Here is a 27863-nt window from a genome sequence, read left to right on the forward strand (position 1 = left end):
ACGCTACTCTGGCGATTTATTATGCTCTGAAGGCAGGAGGATCAATCTGATAACAGGGAATCATAAATATGTTGCTTTAAGACAAATGGGGATGTTGACCATTCTGAGTATAATTGTTTAATCAAACCAAGCTCATAAAACTGAAATATGTTTGAAACACACTAATGCTTAAAAGTTTGGAGTATGGGGGACTTACAACTATTACAGAAGGTTCAAACGCTCACTGATGGTCTAGATGGAAACACTTTGCATCAAGAGCAGGGAGGTGAAAACTTTTTGAATTAAACTTATTTTGTCTTCTGGGAAACGTGTAACTATTTTCTGTAGCCTCTGAAGGGCTGTACCTAATGAAAAAATATGATATTTAGGCAAAGTAAGAAAAAATTACACATCTCCATTTTGTTCAAAAGTTTTCATCCCCCAGCTCTTAACGCATCGTTTTTCCTTCTGGAGCATCAGTGAGCATTTGAACCTTCTGTAATAGTTGCATATGAGTGCCTCAGTTGTCCTCAGTGTGAAATGATAGATCTCAAAATCATACAGTCATTGTTGGAAAGGGTTCAAATACACAAAAATGCTGGAAAACCAACAGATTTGTGGGATCTGAAGGATTTTTCTGAAGAACAGCAAGCAGTTGAACTGTTCAGGACAAACAAGGGACTCATGAACAACTATCACTAAACAAAAAAAACACAGCTGTGGATTATTCAACTAACAACACAGTATTAAGAATTAAGAGGATGTAAACTTTTGAACTGTGTAATTTTTATAAATTCAACTTTCACTTGTGGACTATATGTAAACATGTTTTATGTGAAATATCTTATTCAGGTCAGTACTAAATAAACAATAACATGCATTTGCATGATCCCTCTTATTTTGGTAAAATAGTTAACATTTTTAATTGATTCTGAAAGGGGGGTGCAAACTTTTGACCTCAACTGTAAGATTTTTTAAAAATGTTTTTGAAAAAACTGTAAAAATAGTACTTTTGTGAAATATTATTACAATTTAAATGGGACATTGGATGCAAAATTCATGTTTACTTGGCACAATTTGGCATCTGCTTATAAATATGTCTACAATGATACATTTTTTAATCCCCAAAAATCTAAACGCTCTCAAATTATCAAGCCGTTTTGATTTTCTAAGCAGTACGACATCATACTGCTCAGGCCCAACACTGCTAACAGACTGTCCAGCATTAGCATATTTCCACCCTCAGCCAGTTGTATGCTGTTCGCCATTTTTTCCGTGCTCAAGCAGCTTTAGCGACAACATTTTGTAAGCAATGCAGGTGTTTTGTAGTTGGATGTATTGTAAAGGTTAACGTAAGAGTCTTCATTAACTGCCAACATCAGAGCCACTGAGGACACGGTGGATTAGTTTTGCTTTTGATAGTAACGCCACCAAACACACAAAAAACGTAAGACAGGGGCGGGGTAAGCAGTAGCTCATTAACATTTAAAGAAACATGCACCGAAACGGGTGGATGTGAACAGAGCTGTGTATGACAAGATAAAAAGGTTGTTTCATACGACCATTGAGGAATTTTAAACACAGTATGTTGCAGACATTTCACAAAGATCCTAAAGGATCATACTAACTTGTGGAAAAATTTAGCATCTGATGTCACCGTTCTGTTTTCTGTTTTACTCCAGCCCTCACATGGAGCACAGTGTCTTGCTACATCACATCACTGCTCATTTTTCGACCCCAATCTCTTTTTGTGTACAATTATATAAATAAAATTGTCAGAAAGCTAAAAAAAGTGTGTGCTTACACTTGGAGATAATTGTGTATGTATGTACAGATCTGTGAGTGATCTGTGTGTGTGTGTACCTCCACAGCAGTAGTGCTGGTGTGTGGCTCGAACCTGCTGTAACAGCCTCTCCATAGCCTCAATGTGACCTCTCCTCCTGCTCTCTCTCCCATCGCAGTCCTTCCAGTCTAACAGACAAAAATATCACACAAAACTGAGCTTTAGATTTGTGACGTGTTCAGTCAAGCTTGCACAAAAAAAGAACAAAACCTTCTTAAATAGTCTTAAAAAATACAAAAATAATCTAAAAGAATGGTGAAATGTTGTTGGGGCACTTGCTGAAGAGCAACTGAGGGTCAGTTGAGTGCGATGAGTTCAAAAAAACAGCAGCTGTTCAAAATACGAAGGACAGCCAGATGGTAAATTCTCTTTCAAATCTAATTTATAAAATCTTCATTTCACCCATACAATTCTGTGTCTGTAATGGGTACATGCCGTTTTATGCTGCTGGATTTGTTACTGACGCAAAACCAATCACCCCTGTGACACAGTTCGTTTTTTTCTTTGCAGCACTTTTTTGAAAGCTGCAACTCAAGGCCAGATCCAGAGAGTATCAAAGGCGGCAGGGTGAGTAGAAGTCGTGATGGTTAAATAATAGCGCAGTCCTACATCCAAGGATGTTGTCTACAATCAATAGAATTTTCTCTGCTTCTAACCAACATGATATTTGATTTAGAAGCACAAAAACTATGCTGACGCAATACTCAAAGCTTCAAGAACTTTCCAGTCGATGATGTTTGGAGCTGTAGTATGCTTTTTTTAATAAATTATTCTTTATTGCGGCACTTGGCATGTAACGTAGTGTGGCTGCTTTGCAGAACTTACTGGAGGGAACAGCAGAGGGAGGTTGAGAGAGTTGTGCTGGACCCCAGCCTTTCATATTGTAAGCAGAGACTTGAACATAGTATTGTCTACCCTGTAACAAACAAGAAAAATATGTCAGAAGTCATATACTACGCAGTAACAACAAGCTGTACTACAGAACCAATGCAGTTCTGTGGATATAAAGTAATAACTTACAGCAGACATGTTCAACACTATTTATTCTATAAAATGGCACAGGAAAGTGCACGAGTCAAAGCTCTAATCTCTTTAATAAAGTTTTAGCGCTTATGCAGGTTAGTTTCATAAGCCCTTTTGCATGACTATATTTAAAGGGTTACTCCACCCCAAAATGAAAATTTTGTCATTAATCACTTACCCTCATGTCGTTTCAAACCCGTAAAAGCTTCGTTCGTCTTCCAAACACAATTTAAGATATTTTGGATGAAAACTGGAAGGTTTGTGACTGTCCCATTGACTGCCAAGTAAACACTGTCTGTCAAGGCCCAGAAAACTTTGAAAGACGTCGAGACGAGTTGTTGAATAAAGTCGTTAATTTAGTTTTCTTTGCGTACAAAAAGTATTGTCGTAGCTTCGTAAAATTATGATTAAACCACTTAATGGCAGATGGACTATTTTGACGATGTCTTTCATACTTTTCTGGGCCTTGATAGTGTTATTTACTTGGCAGTCAGTTGGACAGTCACAAACCTCCCGGTTTTCATCCAAAATATCTTAAATTATGTTCTGAAGACGAACCAAGCTTTTACAGGTTTGGAACAACATGAGGGTGAGTGATTAATGACAAAATTTTCATTTTGGGGTGGAGTAACCCTTTAATGTATCTAAATTTACTTACAGTGTATATTATAGTGTTTTTAAATAATTATCAATATTTTTCTAAAAGAATGTATGTGAGGCCTTTTTAAAAAAATAAACTATATAATTCCTCATTTATTCTTAATACCTTTTACTGTTTATTATTTACTAAAATGGGACTTTTAACATTTTTTAGGTACAGTGAACGAAGAGAGTAATCTTTGTGTTTGCACAAGAGATGTTGTAATATTCTGAGAAAACATTTCTCCTTGTGGACTTCAAGTCGTTGTTCATCTCTGGTTCACATTAAATATTGTGGTTATTTTAGCTTACCGTGGTAAGACCTGTTATTGTGCATTTCAGAGACTGCAGATTCTCAAGGGTCAGCTCTCCGGCTAATAAAGAGAAGTCCTTCAGACAGCTCCATTCCACTGCAACAGACGTCATCACACATTATACAGAGTTAATAGCTGAGAACATCAATACATGAGTGGAGTCTAAAGAAACTAAATAGGACAAAATGAAACAGGACCATGATAACGTCAAACTACAGAAATTACAGCTACAACAACATTATAGTTTGAGTAACTAGATATTTATATTAGAAAACGCGAGTGGTTTTTGTCCATGCAAAACTCTCCGCCACATTGCTAGGCTGTTGTGTGTGGTTGCTAAGATGCTCTGATGGTTGCTAAGGGGGTTTAAGGTGGCTGCTCAGTGATACATATCTCTATGGATAAAACATCCCATCTCCAAGTCTCTATATATTCAGATAACTAGATATAACTGGGTCTCTTCCTTTAATTTAAGTCCACGGGTTGGTTCACCTGTGTAACGTCTCTTAAAAATAATTGTAACTGTTTATAAAGGTAATAAAACACCTCGACCCTTTTCATACAATTTGTCCTCTTGGAGTTCTCCTTTAAATTAAATATGTTGGCTGGGAAAGCTATAATTGTTCTGTATTTTGCATTCTTTCTTTGAATAATAAAAACAACAACTGGAAAATAAACACCCTTTTTCAAGGAAATCTGGTATATGTTAAAAAAAAAACAATAACTGGATTAACTGGATTAAATATAATTAAATGTTAAATTAAATTAAATTAAAAATTCAATTCAATTAAATATGTTGGCTGGGAAAGCTGTCATTTTTCTGTTTTTTGTGTTGTTTCTTTGAATAATTAAAAACACCCTTTCTTAAGGCAATCTGGTATATGTGTGTGTAATGCAGACAAATGCACATTAAGGCTGCACTGACCTTTGTATTTGGTCACTACAGCCGAGTTCATGCTGGCAGGTTCCTGAAAGCTGACGGTGAGAGATGTGCTGCCAGTCACACTTAGACGCACTGTCAACGGAGCCTCCGGTGGTCCTTAAAGAGCCAGTTCAAAGGTCACATAGGATAACATTCACTTTGCTTGTATTTTGATTTTAGGGAGGGGAGAACTGTTGATAATTAACCAAAAATGTGACCCTGGACCACAAAACCAGTCATAAGGGTCAATTTTTTGAAATTGAGATTTATACATCTGAAAGCTAAATAAGTAAGCTTTCCATTGATGTATGGATTGTTAGGATAGGACAATATTTAAAAAGAAAATGCCTTAAATTGCCTTAAAATTGTCCAAATGAAGTTCTTAGCAATGCATATTACTAATCAAAAATTAAGTTTTGATATATTTACAGTAGGATATTTACAAAATACCTTCATGGAACATAATCTTTACTTAATAACCTAATATTTTTTAGCATAAAAGAAAAATTTATAATTTTGATCAACACAATGTATTGGTGACTATTGCTACAAATATACCCGTGCTACTTATGACTGGTTTTGTGCTCCAGGGTCACAAATACATATACGTATAGTATAAATACCCAAAAGTATAAACCATGTACCAATATCGTAACGTTCTGCGCTGTCTGAGCATCTCAACAAGCCTGGCTCAGCAACAAAAGCTGTGTTTTTAAGGCAATATCTGTTAGACAGACTAATTGAAGATGAAAAAAGAGTGTCTGCACACAAAAGTGTCTTGACTAACCATTTATTTTCACATTAATGAAAAAGTCTGAAATTGCCTTTAAATACACATCTTTTTGTCCTTCAGAGGTGGAAAACACTGCAAAAATGTATTTTCTAATGGCGCACTCACATTTACCAGTGTTTGACAAACATTTTTGGGTTGAAATCCATTCGTTACAATAGGAATCGAAGTAATCTGGAATTTTGCGTCAGGATGAAAGATTTTCGATGCAGATTTCATGATGGATTCAAATTGGTCATGTAAATTTGCTACACTGAACAACAGAAAACATCATTAGTTATTGCTACAAAATTGACTGTAGATAATAGCCATGCATTTTTCTGCATGCAAAATTGAATTGAAATTTAAAGTGATCGTACTTTTGCTCTACAGTTGTTTACTTACTTAAAAATACTTAAATTTACTAGTATTTTTTACTTGTTTTCCAGTACGTACATCTAAATATTCTTAAATCAAGATTCATTTACTTGAAAAGCAAAACATTATTATTATTATCATTATTTATGCTTACAAAGTTCCCCTTTGAATATTTTTTTCTTACCCCATTGGCAGATAATTTTTTTTTAAGAATAAAGTAATTTTGATAAATATTTCTGAAACCAAAACTTGATATCTTATGTCATTTTGCTTTTCAAGTAAATGTGTCTTTATTTAAGATTAGGATAGCAAGATAAATATTAACTTACGTATAAACATATACTATAATAGTAATACTATAATACTAACAAATGTATAAATAGTACAAAAACAGAGCAAATTTTGCAAAGGATATATTTACAATATATTTAGAATATATACTAAATATTAATAAGCAGTTTATAAGAATTCAACAAACCATGAATTTGTAATAAATTAATAAAATAATTTGTAATAATTAAATTAAATTAAATGTTGTAATTTCGTCTGTATTTAATTTTAATTTAATTTAATTTAATTTTATGACGGGAAAGTGGTCATTTCTTCTGTATTTTGCATTGTTTCTTTAGATAACACAATTTAATTAAAAAAACAGATGTAGTATGTTTGGCTGAACGCTGTCCTTTTTATGTACATTTATATGCACATGCACGTAAATTTAAGATTAGTACTGGATAACAAGACAAATACTAACATATGTATAAACATATACTATAATACTAATAAATGTATGAATAGTAGAAAAATACTGTGCAAATTTTGCAAAGAATAACTAAATATTTACATGCAGTTTATAAGAATTCAACAAACCGTGTATTTTTATTAAATTAAATTTAATTTAATTAAATTAATCTAAATTAAATTAAATTAAATTAAATTAAATTGTGGGAAAGTTTTTTTTCTTCTGCATTTCGTGTTGTTTCTTTGAATAATAATACAATTTCATAAAAACAGCTTTAGTTTGTTTGGCTGAACGTTGTCCTTTTTATGTCCATTTATATGTACATGCACGTTTTATGCGGTTCCATCTTCTTGTTAGCACCTTCATTTTGTACTTGTAACCCAAAGCACACAGCCCAGCTAATGGTGCCCTTGTGTTTCCTGAAATCCTTTTCATAGATACCTCTGAGTATTTCTCGGCAATCTTATGTTTGAGAGTGTCTGCGGCAGAGCGCTGCTGATTTATCACGGTCGCCTTCACTTGAGGTTGTTTACAAAGAGAATCCAACGAAACTCGCCTGTTATAACAAGTAATCAATATGACAGGAGAGTGAGAGGGACACTATTGTGTGTGTGTTTGCAGCTCAAGAGTCATTTCAGGCCAATCAACTTGATATTAATATCTGTGGTCCAAATGATCACAGTGGCTTGTTTGCACAGTCTTCCCACTCTAATAAAGTGAACAGGTTGGACCGATGTGGGAATAGATGACCTTTCAGCAGAGATGCTGATAGATTAGACAGGACTGATAGTAAATAAGGCCAATTCAATACGTATTGTATTGTAGCGTAGCATATGAATGACCTTTTTTTTCTCCTGAAAGGTTAGGCATCAGAAGCAGACTCAAGTTTGACTTACGTGCATGTTCGAATCCAGTGCGCATGCGCTTGTAGAGTTTGCATCTCCACTCCCAAGCTTTGAGCTGTTTTTCCTTGTCAGATGTTTCCAGGCTGAGACTCTCTCTCATCACCTGGGTGGACAGCTCGCTGGCTCTCCTTTGGGCTTCCTGCACCAGCGCTGAGAGATGGGCATCTCTGCTCTCCAAGCTGACAACTGAAACACAACACAGAGGTCTGGTAATGAGACTTTTCATTTATTCCATAGCGTATATTTTTTTAGCTTCTGGATAACCTTGCATTTCAGTTCAGGTTTGGTGTAAAATCACAATGTCATACTTTAAACCTGTATAGTGTAGAAAATGCAGGTTCTATGCTATGAAATGAAAATAAATTACACATTCGAGCTCTTGTACAATAGAGCAATACACTGGTCACCCATTTTTTCAGTGGCCTTGGTACTGGAATTTATTTTTTTCTATTAATTTCCTCTGTGGGCAGTAAAAATATTTTTCAATAAAGAGTTTTATTAGCCTTGAACCAAACCAACCAGCTCTGGGATGTTGAATACAACATTACAAACTTTGAAAGCAAAAATATTTGAAAACAGATACTAGATTACATACTTAAATTCATTTGAAAGGAAATGAAGCCTTTAATCCATGAAGCGTTGAGATTGACGTAATGAAATAGAAAAACAACAGTACATTATATAATCTATGACTTATGTGTGAATATTTTTAATTATAAAAACAATATATTTTGAGCTGATTGCAAAATGTCTCTCTCTTGAGGATTATGGATAGCAAACAAAGAGGTTTTTGAGCTATAATAACATTTCAAACTCAAAAAAAAAAAAAAAACTGAAAAGCAACAAAAATCGAAAAACAGAAAATAGAGGTTGACCAATATGTGTTTTTCAGGGCCGATGCTGATACCGATTTTTACAGATCAAGTAGACCGATAACCAATATTTTGAACCAATATATATGTCTGGTGTAAAAATGAAAATTAACGCCAAAATTAAGAACAAAAAGGAATCTGACAAAAACTTTTTTAAATGCTTTTAAATTATTGGTTTTGAAAATCACTGATACCGATAACCACAAAAATGTGTAATATCGGCACCGATAATTGTCCAGGCCGATAATCGGTTGACCTCTAAAAGAAACCAAAACCAAATAAATAGAAGGTGGTTTACATAGAAAATGAACTAATCAAAACTCAGCTAGAAGGCCAACAAGAACATAGAAAACATACAATAATAAACAACTACAGAGGTAAACATAAACCAGTAAGCAAAATCAATACGTGACAGATCAATCAACAGAAAAACAACCAGAATTCAAAAGAAAAGGGAAGAAAACAGACATAAAATCTAAAAAAATAAACTAAGATACAGATAAAACTGATACAAGTATTGGGTTTTTCCACCAGAAATATAGCTATTTTTTTCTTAAATAAATATTTATTAAGATTTGCAGCTTCTACAGAAGAATTTATCATAATTTAACAACCTCTGAGCTCATGGTAGCTCTGTCCTGAATGGTTTATCTGAAAATCAATTTCTCTATGGAGACACCATATATATTACCTGAATGATATACGACTGTTTTTTTTGTTTTGTGATAGTTGTTCATGAGTCCCTTGTTTGTTCAGAACAGTTAAACTGAGCACTGTTCTTCAGAAAAAATCCTTCAAGTCCTGCAGATTCTTCAGTTTTCCAGCATCTTTTGCATATTTGAACCCTTTCCAGCAGTGACTGTATGATTTTGAGATCCATCTTTTCACACTGAGGACAACTGAGAGACTCAAACACAACTATTAAAAAAGGTTCAAACATTCATTGATGCTCCAGAAGGAAACACAATGCATTAAAAGCTGGGGGGTGAAAACTTTTGAACAGGATTTAGATGTCCAAATTTTTCTTATTTTGTTGAATTTTTTTTTTCCATTTATTACTGGCCTTCGAAAGCAACAGAAGATATTTGCATGTTTCCCGGAAGACAAATTATTATCAATTTACCTTGATCTTCAAATTATAAAAGTTTTCACCCCTGGGTCTTAATGCATTGTGTTTCCTTCTGGAGCATCAGTGAATGTTTGAACCTTTTTTAAAAGTTGTGTTTGAGTCACTCAGTTGTCCTCACTGTGAAAAGATGAATCTCAAAATCATATTGGAAAGTCACTGCTGGAAAGGGTTCAAATATGCAAAAGATGCTGGGAAACTGAAGAATCTGCAGGACGTGGAGGATTTTTTCTGAAGAACAGTGCTCAGTTTTAACTGTTCAGAACAAACAAGGACTCATGAACAACCATCACAAAACGAAAAAACAGTCGTAGATCATCCAGGTAACTACGTACAGTATTAAGAACCAAGGGTTCCTAAACTTTTTCAAGGGGTTATTTTAATAATTTCAGCCTTTTTTTTGTCTTGTGGACTATATGTAAACATCTTTTATGTCAAATATCTTACTCAGGACAGAACTAAATAAAAAATACCACACATTTTGTATGATCTCTCTTATTTTGTTCAAATTTTCTGCAAGGGGTTCCCTAACTTTTGCATGCCACTATATATATATATATATATATGAGTACACAAATTAATATGAAAAATATCTATGTAAAATTCTCAAAATATAAATAAAACAAGGATTACTGGAGTAAATTTTCCAAAAAAAATACTATTTTAATCTTTCTACTTCAAAATGTCAAGTTTAATTCAATGTGTTATTTGCCAATTTTGAAGTAAAATTGTTTCTTCACCATTTTTTTTTTTCAGTGTAGGCAGGGCATAATGGTTTTTGCCTGTAAATTCATCAAGTTAAAGGGACAGTTCACCCAATAATTACTCACCCTCATGTCGTTTCAAACCCGTAAGACTTTCATTCATCTTTGAAACACAAATTAAGATATTTTTGATGAATCCAAGCGCATTCTCACCCTGCATAGACAGCAACCCAACTACCATGTTCAAAGTCCAGAAAGTTAGTAAGGACATCAGTGGTTCAACCATAAATTTATGTCCTTCCTACTATATCTTTCTGGGCCTTGAGTGTAGTTGTGTTGCTGTCTATGCAGGGTCAGAAAGCTCTCAGATTTCATCAAAAATATCTTAATTTGTGTTCTGAAGATGAACAAAGGACTTATGGGTTTGGAACAACATGAGGGTGAGTAAGTAATGACAGAATTTTTTATTTTTAGGTGAACTATTCCTTTAATTGTTTACAATCAAAACTATCTCCAACCTACATAAACCAAAAATAAAACTCCTGATTGAAACGACAGGAAGCCTATTACACTACCATTAGTTCAACAAACTCAACTACTTGTGTCAGCATAGCAGCAGATGAAGTCAGCCGTGTGGGGTGGAGGGGAGGTGTGTGGATGAATGTAGTCGACGGTCGTCTGGAACACACAGGACTGTGTTTGGCCATATAGATTTGTCATAGTAAAACGAATACTGCCTGACCAGTCCTGCTTATAGGCCGTGAATACTGCTGCATTTTCTTTCAGAGCCTTAGTCATAGACCATGACAGCAAAATAAACAAATAAATACATGGCTGAAGAAACCCTCTTTCACTGGCCCAGCCCGAACCCCTGGAGACGGGAGCTCTCCGGGGGAGATGATAAAGTGCATGTTGTCAACTGGAAAAAAAGAGGGTCTAGGTCTTACACGGGGGTCTACAGCGCAGTGGAAAAGGCAGCCATATTAGCAGTCCTGAGGTGCAATTTCCTGCGCTCTGAAGATTGACATCTGGCTACTATGTGCGGTTAATTGAACAAACTATAAATTAATGGGCGAGCCGGCCGATATTGCGCTGTCACACACAGTTGGCATTGTCGGGGCTCTGGGATGGCCCTAAATATAGGCATTATGGGCCCCAGTCCTGCCCATAAACATGCTTTAACTTCAGCCTTCGCTCGGACCTCCAAACTGTCAGCCGTCTGGCTGACTGATTTACTTGGTACTTCTGGCCTGACATAAATATAATGCCGAAAGCCCAGGAGGGGAAAATACGGCAATGTTTATTTTCTGTTTGTTTACAAGGATTGGATTGTGCCACGATGAAATGTTTTGAAATTTAACTGCAGCCTGGGTACAATAAATCACTTAGTATAATTGCCCCCCGTTACATGCATCATTGGAAAAGTTAAACCATTAAACGACAAACCTTGTTAAGATTTTTCTGAGGGATGCCGTGTGCTGTCTACCCCACCCCGGCCCCGCTCCGACTGCAGTACAGTGCTCCCTGTTTGGTCTCAGACAACATTCGGCTTTTTCATGATTGCACTGAGCGCTCGGGACTGGAGGACTTTTTTTCCCCCCACGTCTTTCAAGGTAAGAAACACCTGTTCTACTGTTGCCAAAGACTCAGGGACTGAATATGCTATTGATTAATCCAAGGGCAGTGGGTGCAGATATTTTTAACAGATCTGATGCATTAAAACCTGATAACCACACTCAGGTGCTCACAAAAATAGTTCGGTACGCTAAAAAACGGATTGTTTCATTATAAGGGTACAGTATGTGACTCTGCACAATGTTATTTCCAAAATATTACATAATGAATGTAATTCGTTAAACTCATTAGTGGTCACGACAGATGTCATTAGATGTTTAAAGTAGAATTATGAGTGCTTATGGCAGCTGTCATGGAAAAGTTTATTCTAGTATTCCTACTTGGAGGCGATTATTACACGAGCCCCTAAAGCAAAGTGCCAAACACTCACTTCGGCTGCGTCTGTTTATCGTCAGCTTCATTCTAAACAGCTTGTCCAATTACAGAGCATCTGCTTTTGGTCCCCACAGCTAAACAGGAGCGTGTGACGCAAGAAAAACCTTTTGATGGTCAAGAAACCACATAGAATGCACTTATATTCCTTAGGGATGTGATGATAAGCAAAACATACAAAAGCAATGCAAGATAATAAAAGCAATAAGTAACAAAATTTCTAAATTGTAAACAGTTTCAGCCAAAAACAGATTTACAGCTACTGGGAAAGAGATTTTAGTTATTGTATCACTGTGAATGATAAAATGTAAAACGAAAACATTTAATCACATTTCAAAAGTGTTAAGAAACTAAATTGTAAATGTATTTATATATACATACATTTTAGTGAGAAAAACCACACACACGCTACCAGTCAAAAGTTTTTGAACTGTAAGATTTTATTGAAGTCTGTTCCTGTTCACCAAGCCTGCATTTATTTGATCCAAAATACAGAAAAAAACTGTACAATTTTGAAATATTTTCACTATTTTAAAAAAAGGTTTTCTATTTGAATATATTTTAAAATGTAATTTATTCCTGTGATTTCAAAGCTGAATTTTTAGCATCATTACTCCAGTCACATGATCCTTCAGAAATCTAATATTCTGTTTTGCTGATTATAAATGCCTTTATCATCATGTTTGATCAATTTAAAGCATCCTTGCTAAATAAAAGTATTAATTTCTATAATAAAAATTATACTGACTCCAATATTTTGAATGGTAATAGTTTATAAATGTTATAAAAGCTTTTTATTTCAGATAAATGATGATCTTTGGCTCTTTCTATTGATCAAAGAATCCTGAAAAAAATGCACTCAACTGCTTTAAATATTGTTAATAATAATAATAATAATAATAATAAATGTTTCTTAAACAGCACATCAGCATATTAGAATGATTTCTGAAGGATCATGTGACACTGAAGACTGGAGTAATGATGCTGAAAATTTAGCTTTGATCAAAGGAATAAATTACATTTTAAAATATATTCAAATAGAAAGCAGTTATTTTAAATTGTAAAAATATTTCAAAATATTACTGCTTTTGCTGTATTTTGGATCAAATAAATGCAGGCTTGATGAGCAGAAGAGACTTCTTTAAAAAAAAAAAAACATTAAAACTTTTACCTGGTAGTGTATATTGAAACAAAAACTGTTTATTATTAAATGTATAGATTTGGATATTTTATTGCTAACTTAAATGATTTTCTAAGCCATTTTATTTTGTACAATTTAAATATTTATATGTTTACCTACATATGTTAATAGTACTTGTGTACTGTATTCATTTGTAATATTTTATACATCAATATGCAACAGCTGACATCTAATGAGGCTATATCAAATAAAATCTTAAAAAAAAAAATTATTACTAAGAAAACGCTAGCATTTTAAAATGCTTTGTTTTCATCAACAATGAGGTCAATACCTACACTATGGCATTTTGGTGAAAAAAATGTTCCTAAAAGGACTAGATTAATTAATTGATTCACTCCAGTCGAATTACACTGAACATTTCGAGAATCTTTTAGTGGCTCTTTAATAAGGAAACACTTTAGACACAAGAAGCCCTTTAGACACACTGAGGGAATTGACTGTTTAAAGCTTGTCGCTGTTAAATATGCATACTCACAGTGAGGGCTCTCCTTCCCCCCAGCTTTGAGCAGCAGTTTGGCTATGGGGACGTTGTTGGTCATGATGGAGATGTCCAGAGGCGTCAGGCCTTCACTGTTGGGGGTGTTGAGGTCCAGTTCATCAGCTGTGTACTGAAACAGCAGGATCTGCACGGCATCCAGATCCTGCTGTTCAACAGCCTCGAACAGAGCCTCACTGCTCTGAATGTTCTGCGACGAGAAGAAACGGCTGAAGGTAAGCAGCAGCACTAGTGATACTCTAAGCAGTCATTTAGCAGACACTTTCATACACAGTAACACTTATTACAGGAACAGTCCCCCTAGTGTACCTTTTGGTTAAAATCTCTGCTCAACTGTACAGCAGCAATGATTGCTAGAACAGAATTTGTAGCTCAAAAGCTCAATAGATTTTATTAGAAATCTGAATTGCCAACATTCAATAAATCTACCCAAAATTTCCCACCGCTTGCTTGTTTGTGTGTTTTTATATACCGTTTGGGATCAGTAGCATTTTATCTGATAAGAAATTAATACTTTTATTCTCCAAGGACACATTAAATTGATCAGAAATTACAGTTAAGACTTTTACAGTACATTGTTAAATACTATTTCAAATAAAAGCTGTTCAGTAACACTTTACTTAAAGCCTTTATGTATAATGCATTATAATAATGTGAGTTGTAATACATTTTATATTGTTGTAAATAATTATAACTGAATTTAAAATGCATAGTGTAACAACAAATTGATAAGTGTTAAAATGTATTAACTGTGGTTACAATTATTTATGAGATTAATGTATAACAAGGTGCATTACAAGCCATAATTAATGCATTAAAACTAATGCATTATACATAAACGCTTTAAGTAAAGTGCTACCAACTGTTCTTTTGAACACTATATTTATCATAGAATCCAGAAAGAAATAAACCACAGTTTCCACAAAAATATCAAGTTGCTGTTTTCAACATTAATAATAATAATAAGTGTTTCTTAGGCATCAAATTAAAATATTGCTGGCGATCATATGACACTAAAGTCTGGAGTCAATTACATTTTTAAAAAATATATTAAATATATAAATTAAACTACATTTAATTTTGTATATTTTAAATTGTAAAAATATTTCACAGTATTTTCTGTAAATTCCTAATGACAGACTTTTCAGTAGCAGTGTAATTTTTTTTAATCATTACAATCACATTTTGAAAAAAAAAGAAAGGAAATATACTCTACTCTATATTGATCAATTATTGATTTTCAAACAGATTTCGAATTCTCCCTTGTCCTTCATTAGTGAAATAAACAAACTTATGCAATCTGTTTACCCAATGTTGTTGTACAGATCTGATTCACTGTAAAAAAAAAAAAAAAAAAAAAAAAAAAAAATTTGTTGAGTCAGCTTAAAATAATTTGTTACCCTGCTGCCTTAAAATTTTAAGTTCCATCAACTCAAAAGTTTAGTCAACTTTAAATGTTAATTTGTACTAAGTGACAACTTAGATATTTAAGTTGATTCAACTTAAAAAAGGTAACAAACCCAGTTTTTAAGTTTAACAAACCAAATTTTAGTTTAGTCAACACAAATAGTTTTCTCTTAGTACAACTTAACATTTCATAACAGTTGACTAAACTTATAAGTTGACTGAACTTAAAATTTTAAGGCAGCAGGGTAACAAATTATTTTAAGTTCAACAAATTGTGTTTTATTGTTTTTTACAATGTTGGGATGCTTGAACAAACATTTTTTCAATGCACTACATAGCCATGTTTATGGTTTCCAGGAAGTCAAGCTACGAATGGCTTACTTATAGATGTTAATGCATTTAACTGTTACCTGGAATTGCAGAAAATACTCTTTATGAATTTCTATCACAACAACTCTCAAAGGATTTTAGCATGGTAATGGATATCACAATGTTAATGTATTTGGTCTTGGCGGAATAGATCTGCTATAGTGCTGTTGGTTATTACTGTTGTATATTATTGCTGCTGCTGCAAAGCAAGTCCAGAAACTCTCTACTGCCAATACATACGCTGATATAGCACTTTGAGTATTTAAGAAATACTGCTGCAACACATGTAGCATATAAAAAACCAGAAGCAGATCTAAACAGGTGGAGCTGGGGAGGTGGAGGGTTTCAGAGGAACTCTAGTGGATGTTAACCAGCCATTTAAATGTAAAGCAGCAAGCTTACTGGCAGTGTATGCAACATGAACCAGTCAGCTTGTGCCAGATAGGTTAATACAGTGAATATCATCAGTTTGCATTTACAACCCATCAGCCTGCGCCATCTAGAGTTTCATGACAAAACCTGGCATTAAAAACACATTAACAGATTTTCACCAACAATCAGCACAGACAACATGAAAAAGAGCCCAGATTGCCCATGGATGATTACTCATAGGTTTGACCTACAATCTTATAATTACCAGCACAGATTTGTAACCAGCCATCCATCAGAGGGTAGGCACAGACATTACTAGTACCCCAATCAATGAACGCATTAACTAACTAATCACTAAAACAGCCACGGCAGTAGAGATTTCCCTCTTCAGTTGTGAGTTAAATCCATGTATGAAAACATATTGAGGCAGCGAGGGTGAAGGATGTATTAGGGCACTTGAGTCAACAAGATGATTGCTAGATCTAGCTGTATATAATCAGTGACATTTGTGGAAGTTCTGAGAGCATGGCTCGGCGCCGACGGTCTCATGAGCACCCGAAATGTCATTCCAGCTTGAAACATGTCATGTGTAAGGTCAAGTGAATGTTAACATCAATTGATTCTACAGTATATAAATGTAAATGTCGGCTAATGTCAGCTTTTTATTAAAATGAAAAATCCATTTTTCTAAGATGTTCAAGATACTTACAGATACTTTGCGGATACGGTCGGATCGGCCAAAAAAGTAGGCATCCTCAAAGGAGGAGTGGCTTCCCTTGAGCTTCTCAGAGAGGTTTCGGTAGAGGCGTTTGGCAGCGTTGGGGGAGGCGGGACCCGCCCCCTTCTTACTCTGCGTCAGCTGCAGGTTCTGCATCTGTTGGGTCATACTAATGGAGAAGTTCCTGTGGAGTGGAGAAGGGAAAGAGAGCAGACAAAACACATTTAGGTGTGATGCCTGTTACATCAGTGCTGTTAAGGGTCTGCAGTCGAAATAAATCCGTAGCATGTGTTTCGGTATGTAATTTATGACTAATATCTGAGTCAGCAGTGTCTTGCTGACAGATGGCCCATGGATAGTCATTAATGGCTCAGCTGAAGCAAAAAGCTACCTGCAAAATAGCAGCATACTGATGCATAGGTATTTTATTTTTTAAAGGAAAAAGCAAATATGTTAACTAAATAAACCACATATCTACACTATTGTCCGAAAGTTTAGATATTTTTTAAATGGGTCATGAGATTTTAACAGATTTAACTTTAGCTGTAGAGAAAAAATGACTAATTTTGAGACTAATTTTCCACTATTTTCATCTTCCAGTTTTAGAATCTACATCGTGGCGACGTCACAGGTTGCAAAATTGTTGAAATGAGTACTTTTATTCAGGAAGAATGCATTCAATTTATCAATAGTGACAAAAAAATATTTACAGTGTTACAAAGATTTCTATTTCAAATATTTGGAGCTTTTTTCCACTATTTTCATCTTCCAGGTTTAAAATGTACATCGTGGCAACATCACAGGTTGCCAAATTGTTTAAATTAGTACTTTTATTCTGGAAGGATGCATTAAATGTATCAAAAGTGACAAAAAAGTGATTAACAGTGTTACAAAAGATTTCTATTTTAAATACTTTGAGCTTTTTCAACTATTTTCATCTTCCTGGTTTAAAATGTACATTGTGACAACATCACAGGTTGCAAAATTGTTGAAATTAGTTCTTTTATTCAGGAAGGATGCATTAAATGTATCAAAAGTGACAAAAAAGGTGATTTACAGTGTTACAAAAGATTTCTATTTCAAATACTTTGAGCTTTTTTCCACTATTTTCGTCTCCCAGGTTTAAAATGTACATTGTGGCGACGTTACAGGTTGCGAAATTGTTGAAATTAGTACTTTTATTCAGGAAGAATGTATACATTTATTAAAAGTGACAAAAAAGTGATTTACAGTGTTACAAAAGATTTCTATTTTAAATACTTTGAACTTTTTTCCACTATGCAAAATTGTTGTAATTAGTACTTTTATTCAGGAAGAATGCATACATTTATTAAAAGTGACAAAAAAGTGATTTACAGTGGTACAAAAGATTTCTATTATAAATACTTGGGAGCTTTTTCCCACTATTGTCGTCTTCCAGGTTTAAAATCTACATCGTGGTGACATCACAGGTTGCGAAATTGTTGAAATTAGTACTTCTATTCAGGAAGAATGTATTAAATTTATAAAAAGTGACAAAAAAGTGATTTACAGTGGTACAAAAGATTTCTATTATAAATACTTGGGAGCTTTTTCCCACTATTTTCGTCTTCCAGGTTTAAAATCTACATCATGGTGACGTCACAGGTTGCGAAATTGTTGAAATCAGTACTTCTATTCAGGAAGGATGCATGAAATTTTTCAAAAGTGACAAAAAAAAAGTGAATTACGATGTTAAAAAAGATTTCTATCTCAAATAAAAAGCTGTTCTCTTGATTTCTCAATTATTTGTAAAAAATCCTGAAAAAATGTATTACAATTTCTACAAAAATATTAACCAGCAAAATTGTTTTCAACAATAAGAAATGTTAAAAAAGAGCAAATCAGCTTTTTCTGAACAATCATGTGATCCTAAAGAGTAATTTCTTATTCCAGCCTTCACAAGAATAAATTACATTTTAAAACATATTAAAACAGAAACCAAGTATTTTAAATATTTCACAACTTTTCCTGCATTTTTGATCAAATAAACTAAAAAATAGCTTTGATGAGCATAAAAGATTTCATATGCATATACTGCATTCCTTCAAAAGAATTTAATTTAAAAAAATAACTGACAGATTAATTTCACGGCATTTCTAGTCAACGTCAAAACTAATAATCGCTCGATGATCCGTAACAGACAATTTTATTAACAATGACAGCCAGACCGTGGCTCTCACTGCAGGTCAACATATTCTGGTTGTCAAGGATATCCTCAGTGTTCTTATACCACAATGAAATCCTCCAGGAAATCAATTAATTCTGAGCTAAGAATAGCCGTAAACCCAGACAGTGAATTTATAGTAGCCGTTGAGAGAATCCTACTTAAAAAAGACAATATTTTCTTGGTTGCGTCCCAAAAATGTATATATCTGTAAAAGAATATTCTGTAGTTTTAATCTTAAACACCTATTAAGTTTTCTGCAATGTAACCACAAACAAGTAGCACCTCTATACGAACCATAAATCTCTCCATAACGTGTAAAAGCAATTAATTTGTCAAAACATCTGTCTGAACAGAGCAAAAAATGCAGTTGCAAAAATAAATAGGAGAACTAAAAGCCCTTGCAACACCTTTAATCCAAAAAAAAAAAATCTTGGAATGACATCAAATTTGTCCCTAATTGACATTCTCCTTAAAAGCTCTGCAACCGTAGGGGATCTGTGTGGTATTTCTCATCTCAGCAGTCTATAATCCTGTCAGACATGACATTAAGGCAGTGTCCTGTTTTTTTTTTTTTTTTTTTGTGCGCAGTTTTGAGTGTGCAAACACCCACTCAGAGCACACATAATACTGCACTCTGCAGTGCCTGAGTGAAGCCTCTGACACCAGTGAGTAATCGAGCGAGCGAAGTGAGAGGTCGAATCGGAGTGGTGCTCTAAGGTTATGCCTTGAATCCAATTAAGCCAATCAAAAAAGGAAAAGGCAGCTGCCAGGATGACTGAGAAGCACCTGTGGGAAACAGCAGGGGGGTGATGGGTAATTTTAGCAACACTTAAGGGGGGAATCATACTGTGAGGAAAAGTACACTTGAAGTGAGTGACTGCGGACGGACGAGAGCGAAAGAGATGCTCAACTCACCTGTCCAAGCTCTGAGAGCTTCCCGGAGAGCCGGAGAGGAGGAAAAGAGGTCGGAAATCCTTAATCAGCGCAGCATCGCTTTGCCTCTGGTTGAGTCTCTGAGCCAGTCGGGAGATCCTGCTCTCGGATCTGATGAGAGAAAGTCCGGTAAGCTGTGGGACAGTGTTTGATTCAGGGCACTGGAAGAGGGAAAGGGTCAAAAGTGACACCCCTGCTCTGGAGTCGCCCGGAGTGCCAGGTGTTCACCGGAGCTCTCCTCTTCACGCGCATCTCGCCGCGGTGTTGGCTGGCTAATGTGCGGTGAGAGGAGAGAGGAGAGGAGATTGAGGGGGGGAGGGAGAGAGAGAGAAAGAGAGAGGGAGGGGGAGAGAGGGGCATTCTGCAGGCGCTAGGATGAGCGACACGGAGACAACAAAAGCACACAGGCGTTTAACGCGAGATTCCACTGAGCATGCCCAGAGCACGCTGTGCGAGCGATACGGAGTGGGGGGGGAGAGGAGGACCTGTTGTTCTTTTTTCATAATCACTCCAGTTCTCTCATTCTCCCTCTTATCTGCAGAAACAGGCATCTAATCCCCAACACGACAACAAGCCGGCGTCCTGACCGTCACGAGTGGACCTGAGCTGGATCCACAGGTGATTGCTTCCCGTGTACACACATTTGCTGCTTCAAACCCTAGTGAGCTGTCTACCTACACGGTATTTTAAGACATCACAGGAGGGCTGTTGCGAAAGGTAGGCAGTGTAATTATTAAGATTATGTTTCGCCCCCTCTGGGTGCATTTTATGGCAGCTCAACCAGCCAACCAGTTTTCATTCAATTCTTGGAAAATCCACAGGTCATAACCTCCAACCACAAACACACCCTGGTCATTAAAATGATAGAAATAATCATAGAAATAATACAATATATAGATAGTTTTAATTTTGTTTTGTTTTTATATAATATAAAATATTATATAATTATTCATAATTATAAATACACTTTTACTTTTTTTGAAAATCAATTAAAAAACAATATGCTAATGGAAAACGATAGAAAATGGTTCAAACTTGACAGCAGTGTTTAATTTATGACTGTGTTCTTTACTAAAACTTATGAATATATACAGTTTCCATTTTAAATATTATAGAAAATATATATTTTAAATTTATAAAAATATTTTGCATCTCTCTCTACACACACACACACACACACACATATAATTTACAATTTACAAAATGTAATTATTTTAAATCTATTTATAATAAAAAAATATTTACAATTAAAAATTCTACTCTACATTTCTGAAAAGTAACTAAAGTAGATTAAATTAGTAAATAATTATGAATATATGCCAAGATTAAAGTATTTATGTCTTTCTTTCTTCAGTCGTGAAGAAATTATGTTTTTTGAGGAAAACACTTCAGGATTTTTCTCCATGTAATGGACTTCTATGGTGCCCCCAAATTTGAACTTCCAAAATGCAGTTTAAATGCAGCTTCAATAGCTCTAAATGATCCCAGCCGAGGAAGAAGAGTCTTATCTAGTAAAACGATTGGTTATTTTCTAAAAAAAAATGACAATTTATGTACTTTTTAAATTTTTTTACTCCTTAAACGCTCGTCTTGTCTCGTCTGCCTGAACTTTTTTTTCCGGTTCATGACAGTTAGAGTATGTCGAAATACTCCCATCTCATTTTCTCCTTTAACTTCAAAATCGTCCTAACTTTAGTCATATTTAGTCATATAAAATGTAATTTCCCAACAACAAAATTGTGGCCAGTGAAAATGCTGAGTGGCTAGTATTTTAGAAACCCACTAGCCACAGTAGCCGGTAAGCAAAAAAGTTAATTTCAAGCCCTGAATCACAGAAATAATACAATATATGAATTGTAAATATAAATATATTTCATTTCATTTTTATTTTTTAATATAAAATATTATATAATTGTACACTTTTTTTTTTTTAAATCAATAAAAAGTGAATCAAAAATGGTTAAAACTTGACAGCAGTATTCAATTTATGACTGTTCTTTACTAAAACTTGTTCAATTAAATAAATTTCAAATATTATAGAAAATAGTTTAGAAATTATAAAAAATAATATTTTGCATAAATGTATATATATATATATATATATATATATATATATATATACACACATACACACACAATTGTAATTATTATAAATCATACAAACTAAAGTGTAAACTATAAAAACTGAAAAAACTGTAAATAATTATGAATATATGCCAACATTAAAGTTCAATTTAAGTTATTTTATTTAATTATAAAAGTTAATAATACAATTTTATTTTATTTTATTGTATTATATATATATATATATATATATATATATATACACACACACATTCATTTTCTATACATTTGTACATGTATAAATAATGTACATACATATAAATTTAATCTAAAAAGGATATCTACAATATACAATATACTTAAAATATGCTCTTACTCGTAAAAAAAAAATACACGTTAACTTGAATTTTCTGTTTTACCCAAATCCGTATTCCAAATCAGCTACTTTAATATATAATTTAATTTATTTAAATAGTATAGTACAGTATCAGTATAGTATAGTACAAGTATAAATGATTAAGAACATATGCTAACATTAAACAGTTTCAATTAAATTATTTTATTAAATTCATTTTATTTTTTTAATTATATGTGTGTATATATACACACACATTCTACGTATACATTCGTATATGTATACATAATACACATATGCACATTTTATCTAAAAAGTATATCTACACTATACTTAAAAACATGCTTCTATGCTTAAAACAAAAAATAAAAAAATCCAACTATTTTGCCCAAATCAGTATTCCAAATCAGCTAATTTTATATTTAATTTATTTAAAATTATAAAAGTATATTTACAATTTAAAATTCTACTTTTAATTTCTGAAAAGCATGAATAAAAACTAAATTATAATCATTATGAATATATACCAATATTACACAGTTTCAATCAAATTATCAATTTAATTTATTCAGTTAAATAAAGTAAAATGTGACATATTATACCCTAAAATTCTTTATACAGTGGACTACCAGTAAAATTGATAAAAACCAAAAATTTGATTTGACACTCTGATCTGACCATGTTTTGTTACGTACTTTTTTAATCAAAGTTATCTGACATTATCAAGATGCATTTGTTCTGACACATACAACTATAAATAAACTATAAATTTTGAAGGTGTCTGAATAAATTTTGGTTTGACTGTAATTAATTTGTGATTAACGAGATGATTTTGTTCTGACACAGTTTAACTCTTAAATTTTTGTCATATTTTATTACCATTTTCTAAACTATAGTGAATAAACTGTGCTAATGTGAGAAATGTTAAAGGTGACTGAATAAATTTTGATTTGACTGTACTTAAAAATATGCTTCTACTCTTAAAAAAAAATGTAATTAGATTTTTCTAACTATATTTCCCAAATTAGTTACTTTTGAGGGTCCTTCAAAGCAGGTACCTATGTAGGCAGTATGCAGAGAGGCAGTTCATTAGGTTTTGGAACAGAACCAGTAAACATGAATCACAAAAGCAATCTGCTAAAAACTCAATTGTGGCTAGTTGAACTCTTTAATACAAAATGTGTCCAGAGGGCAAAATGCATAATGCTCCAACTTAATTGAGGCATATTCAGACTAGAACATGTCCTAATTTCCCCTCATTGTTGATGTTGTTATAACAATGATCAGAACATTACGGAAAAAAGGTTGTTTGTGTCTTTGTATTTGTGAAGACCCTCAGGTTTTAAAGCAATATTGAGAACGAGTGCTCAATCACTGCATGTAATGCTTTTAATCCATTAATACTGACTTAATAGCTGGAATGCTTGACTGTGTGTTTAGTGCCCTAGTGCACAAAAGCATGCCCTGATTTTTATTGTCTCCAACGGCCAATGGAAAATTACAGTTCCATTAACTAGCAGAGGATATTTCCAAGACTTTTTAGAAGTAATACGAGCTTTTAAAGATGAAATTGGAATTGGACTACAAAACACACATGCGTACTCCAAACAAAAAACATGTTTTACTGTGGGAGGATGTGCTCAGATTCATTGTAATTCTACTCCATCTATAGTCGTGACATGGTGTGAAATGGGTCCCCGGGGAAAAAAGGAATATTATACTAATATGGCTTATTATCTATCCACCTACTTGCATATTAGCGAATGCTTTAATTTCTCAGAGAATAGCTCAAGCCATTTGTTTCTCATGCAAAATGGTCACTGAACACAGAAGCGCTAATGGCAGTCCTTAACCGTAGTTGCAGATACGCTGGTGACGAATCCCCTCAGTGCAGCCGGGGTGAAGTTACCCAACCATTCCAGCTGGAGATAAAGACAAGTTTGAGGAAAGAAAAGGGGATGATTCACACGACCACATGGACTGACAGCTAAGTGACAGACAAGACACATTTTCCTGCAGTACTACACTCTCACCCACCTCTCCAATGCAACCACATAAATGCCATCCTGTGTTAATTCAAACGAAAACTTCTGAGAAAAGAAAGACACTGAAGAAATAATAAGGTGATGGAAAAAGGTGAATGGAACCGGCTACAATTTGACAACGGTATTCAGCTTAAAGATTTAGGGCTGTGTTCTTTATTAAAGCCAATGAATATATGCCAACATGAAAGACAGCTTCAATTGTTCCTTATCTAACATTAAACTTGTGACGTACAGCCACAGACACTGTAATTTATTGGGTTACTCAACTTGTCTTTCACAAACAACTTTTTGTTATTAGGTTATGCGAATTGGCAAACAAAAACAATGATCAAGTGCCTAATAAACAATGTTAATACATTTTATTTTCACTTTTAGATAAGAAACAAATTGAAATAATAAAATGCTGTCCAAAATGGCTCACTCATCAACTGTTACCTATGCATCAAATGAATCGTGTGTCAAATGAAAGAACATATGAATAACAATCAAATTTGAAGGAACACTCCACTTTTTTGGAAAACAGGCCCATTTTCCAACTCCCCTAGAGTTAAACAGTTGAGTTTTACCATTTTTTAATCCATTCAGCCGATCTTTGGGTCTGGCGGTAGCACTTTTAGCTTAGCTAAAATCATTGAATCAGAGTAGATCGTTAGCATCTCGCTCAAAATTAACCAAAGAGTTTTTATATTTTTCCTAGTCAAAACTTGACTCTTCTGTAGTTACATCATGTACTAAGACTGATAGGCTGATGTTAGGGGTGGGAGAAAAAATTGGTTCTCCAATGCATCGCGATTCTCTCTTCAACGATTCTGAATATTTAAAAATCGATTCTGAGGTTGGCTAGAGACATGGCGGGCTTCACTGCACAGAATTTGCGCTGTGAGAAGCGTCTTTCACACCGAACACGGGTTCAGCGCAGCCCTTCAGACTATTCAACTATTTTGAACTTTAAGCACGGCGTGCACGTGTGCTTTGCTCGATGCAGAAACAAACAGTCCTCACGCGCCACAATAGAAATGGGTTTCATAACGCTTTCCGCGTTCGGTGTGAAAGCCGCTAGACACGTGCGCATTGCTTTACAGTGTGTGCTTTCACCTGTCGTGTTTTACTTTAGATATGCTTTCATTAACGCCGTTTGGAATGCAGTACTATTAGATGCACGAAACTCACGCACTGATGGACTTATACGTGTGCTTTGTGTTTTTTGTTCTGAAGATCTATTGCGGCTGGGTTAAATGCATTTGCATTTTCGAATACTTTTATACTTTCACACAGTCAGTTATGTTTTCAGAGCAGGACAAAACATCTGATACATGGAAATAGATCTGTGCATTAGTGTGAATGCAGTCTGTTAAAGCTGCGATGATCCCATCAGTATATTAATCAGTAAATCAGGCTTGAAAATGAAAATAAGCTGATTTTCAAAAAATGTGGAGTGTTCCTTTAAGAGTCAAATTTACTGATGTAAATACAAAACTTTTTTGCTTTCTTGTTTTGTGAATGGTATGTTTATGATAATAAATTAGTATTATGCACTGTAAACATGATTATTAATAAAAAAATTGTTTAGATTATTGCAGTATGTTTCAGTTTTTAATCTAAAAATAACTAATCTACTAATCTAAAAATATTGAATATTATGTTCTTTTAATTTTCCAATTCAGTTTTTAATTTATTGTGTTACTTGCCATTTCTTAGTTATTATTTGTGACACTGGACCACAAAATAGCAATAGCCAAAAACACATTGTATGGGTCAGAATTATCTATTTTTCTTTTATGCCAAAAATCATTAGGATATTAAGTAAAGATCATGTTCCATGAAGATATTTTGTAAATTTACTACCATAAATATATCAAAACATAATGTTTGATTAGTAATATGCATTGCTAAGAACTTTATTTACCCTTACGACTGGGTTTGTGGTCCTGGGTCACATCTGTGAAATTTACTAGCAATTTATGAGTAAAATTGTGTATATTATTGTATAATAAAGGAGAATATATAACATAATATAGTATATTGTATTATAAAACAGGACTAATGATAATCAGTTAATCAGTCGATTATTCTGACGATTAATCGAGTAATCGGATAATTATAATAAAGTTTTTGAGGTGATTAAAATAGACCTAAACAAATACATATATAAAATAAAAGCAATGAGGCAATAATAGTTGGATCAAATAAAGTATCAAAAGCAAGTAATAATTTGGTTTTATTCAACAAAACTGTTAAAATGCATAATGTATTATAAACAATAGAACTAACGTACATTATGCATTATATCAAAGGCCTTTCGAGGGTGCCAACGGCCTGACGACTGTCTTTACACGTTACAGTGTGATCTAATCCTTGTTTAATATTAACTAAACAACATTTAATTCAAGTGTCCACTTAATCTGTAATATTTGGCATTTCTTTATGACAGAAATGCTACAGCCATTCTCATTACTTGAATATGTGAACATCAAAACGTGTAAACTCAAAGTGAGGGTTTGAGCTTTTATTTTGAAATCACAGTTGGCATATTTAGAAAGAGAATGATGTATTCTGTGTTGCCTTAGGTTTATAAATTATTTACCTTACAAATCTGATGAAATGGTGCATGTTGCATTCCCAGATGAACATTATAAACTCACAACAATATGCAGAGATGGAGTTTGAGATGCTCCACACATGTAAATGATAATTGTTTGTGTGGAGCAGCATTTACTGTGAACTGAGACGCACGTACGTAAATAATTAAAGTGCATATATTAAAACTGCTTCGCTTCAAATTCATTTAATTTAATCGTAGTTTGTGAATTCACACTAATATTGTTTTATTATAATTTAAGAATGCATTTCATGGATTCTCGTCAGTGTAATGCACCAGGTTACTTGACAAGGGCAAAATGCAATCTAGGTTTTTTTATAATTGAGAATTTGAACTGAATCGAGGAATCGTGGCAGCCCTATTATAAAATAATATTATAATCTGTTTTATATAAACAACCCACCTCACATGCCTGTATGCTGTATAAAACAGCAATTTCAAGCACAGCTAAACTTAGTAAAATATATATATACTAATGCTTAAATACTAACTCTCAACACATGCTTTCAGGAACTAAAACTGTCTCACATGCATAAGTCAGGGAATATTTACTGAAATGACATCAGATATATACACCAGGTATAAGGAGTTGGTCTCTTTAAGAGGGAACTGCGTCAAAACAGTTCAAATATAATGGCAAAAATTTAGAAGAACATTTTCCATGAGGGCAGAACAAAGCTGTTTCCATAGCTGCAGCTTAAAAGCAAAGCCCTCATCGTCTTGCATGCGAGCATTCAGGGGACACAAGCTTAATGAAAACTGACACTAATGGTACAGCGAGATACCCATGTCATCGCTATCAGTAGAAACCTGTGAAAGGGTATTAGGAAAAAATAAATAAATAAATAAAATAAAACTCAGCATCATTGTGCACCACTCAGCCCAAGGCAATC

The 27863-nt window shown here is 33.9% G+C and overlaps 1 protein-coding gene and 1 long non-coding RNA gene across 4 annotated transcripts in view; one reads left to right on the forward strand and one right to left on the reverse strand.

The window, feature by feature from the left end:
• Positions 1-27863, reverse strand: part of ankfn1 (ankyrin repeat and fibronectin type III domain containing 1) — a 103369-nt gene that overhangs the window by 24003 nt on the left and 51503 nt on the right. For all 3 annotated transcript variants that reach the window (XM_051124306.1, XM_051124307.1, XM_051124308.1), the window contains 8 exons: positions 19890-20018; positions 16778-16970; positions 13900-14110; positions 7506-7700; positions 4724-4837; positions 3797-3894; positions 2648-2738; positions 1843-1950 (listed from right to left, as the gene is read on the reverse strand). In XM_051124306.1, the coding sequence (XP_050980263.1) occupies positions 1843-1950; positions 2648-2738; positions 3797-3894; positions 4724-4837; positions 7506-7700; positions 13900-14110; positions 16778-16970; positions 19890-20018 (1139 nt within the window). The remainder of the gene's footprint in view (positions 1-1842; positions 1951-2647; positions 2739-3796; positions 3895-4723; positions 4838-7505; positions 7701-13899; positions 14111-16777; positions 16971-19889; positions 20019-27863) is intronic.
• Positions 19902-25898, forward strand: LOC127174080 (uncharacterized). The gene is made up of 3 exons (XR_007828840.1): positions 19902-20036; positions 20449-20525; positions 24185-25898. It is a non-coding gene; the product is annotated as an uncharacterized LOC127174080 (long non-coding RNA).

The sequence above is a fragment of the Labeo rohita genome, chromosome 12 (assembly GCF_022985175.1).
Source record: "Labeo rohita strain BAU-BD-2019 chromosome 12, IGBB_LRoh.1.0, whole genome shotgun sequence".
In the NCBI taxonomy this organism is placed as follows: domain Eukaryota; kingdom Metazoa; phylum Chordata; class Actinopteri; order Cypriniformes; family Cyprinidae; genus Labeo; species Labeo rohita.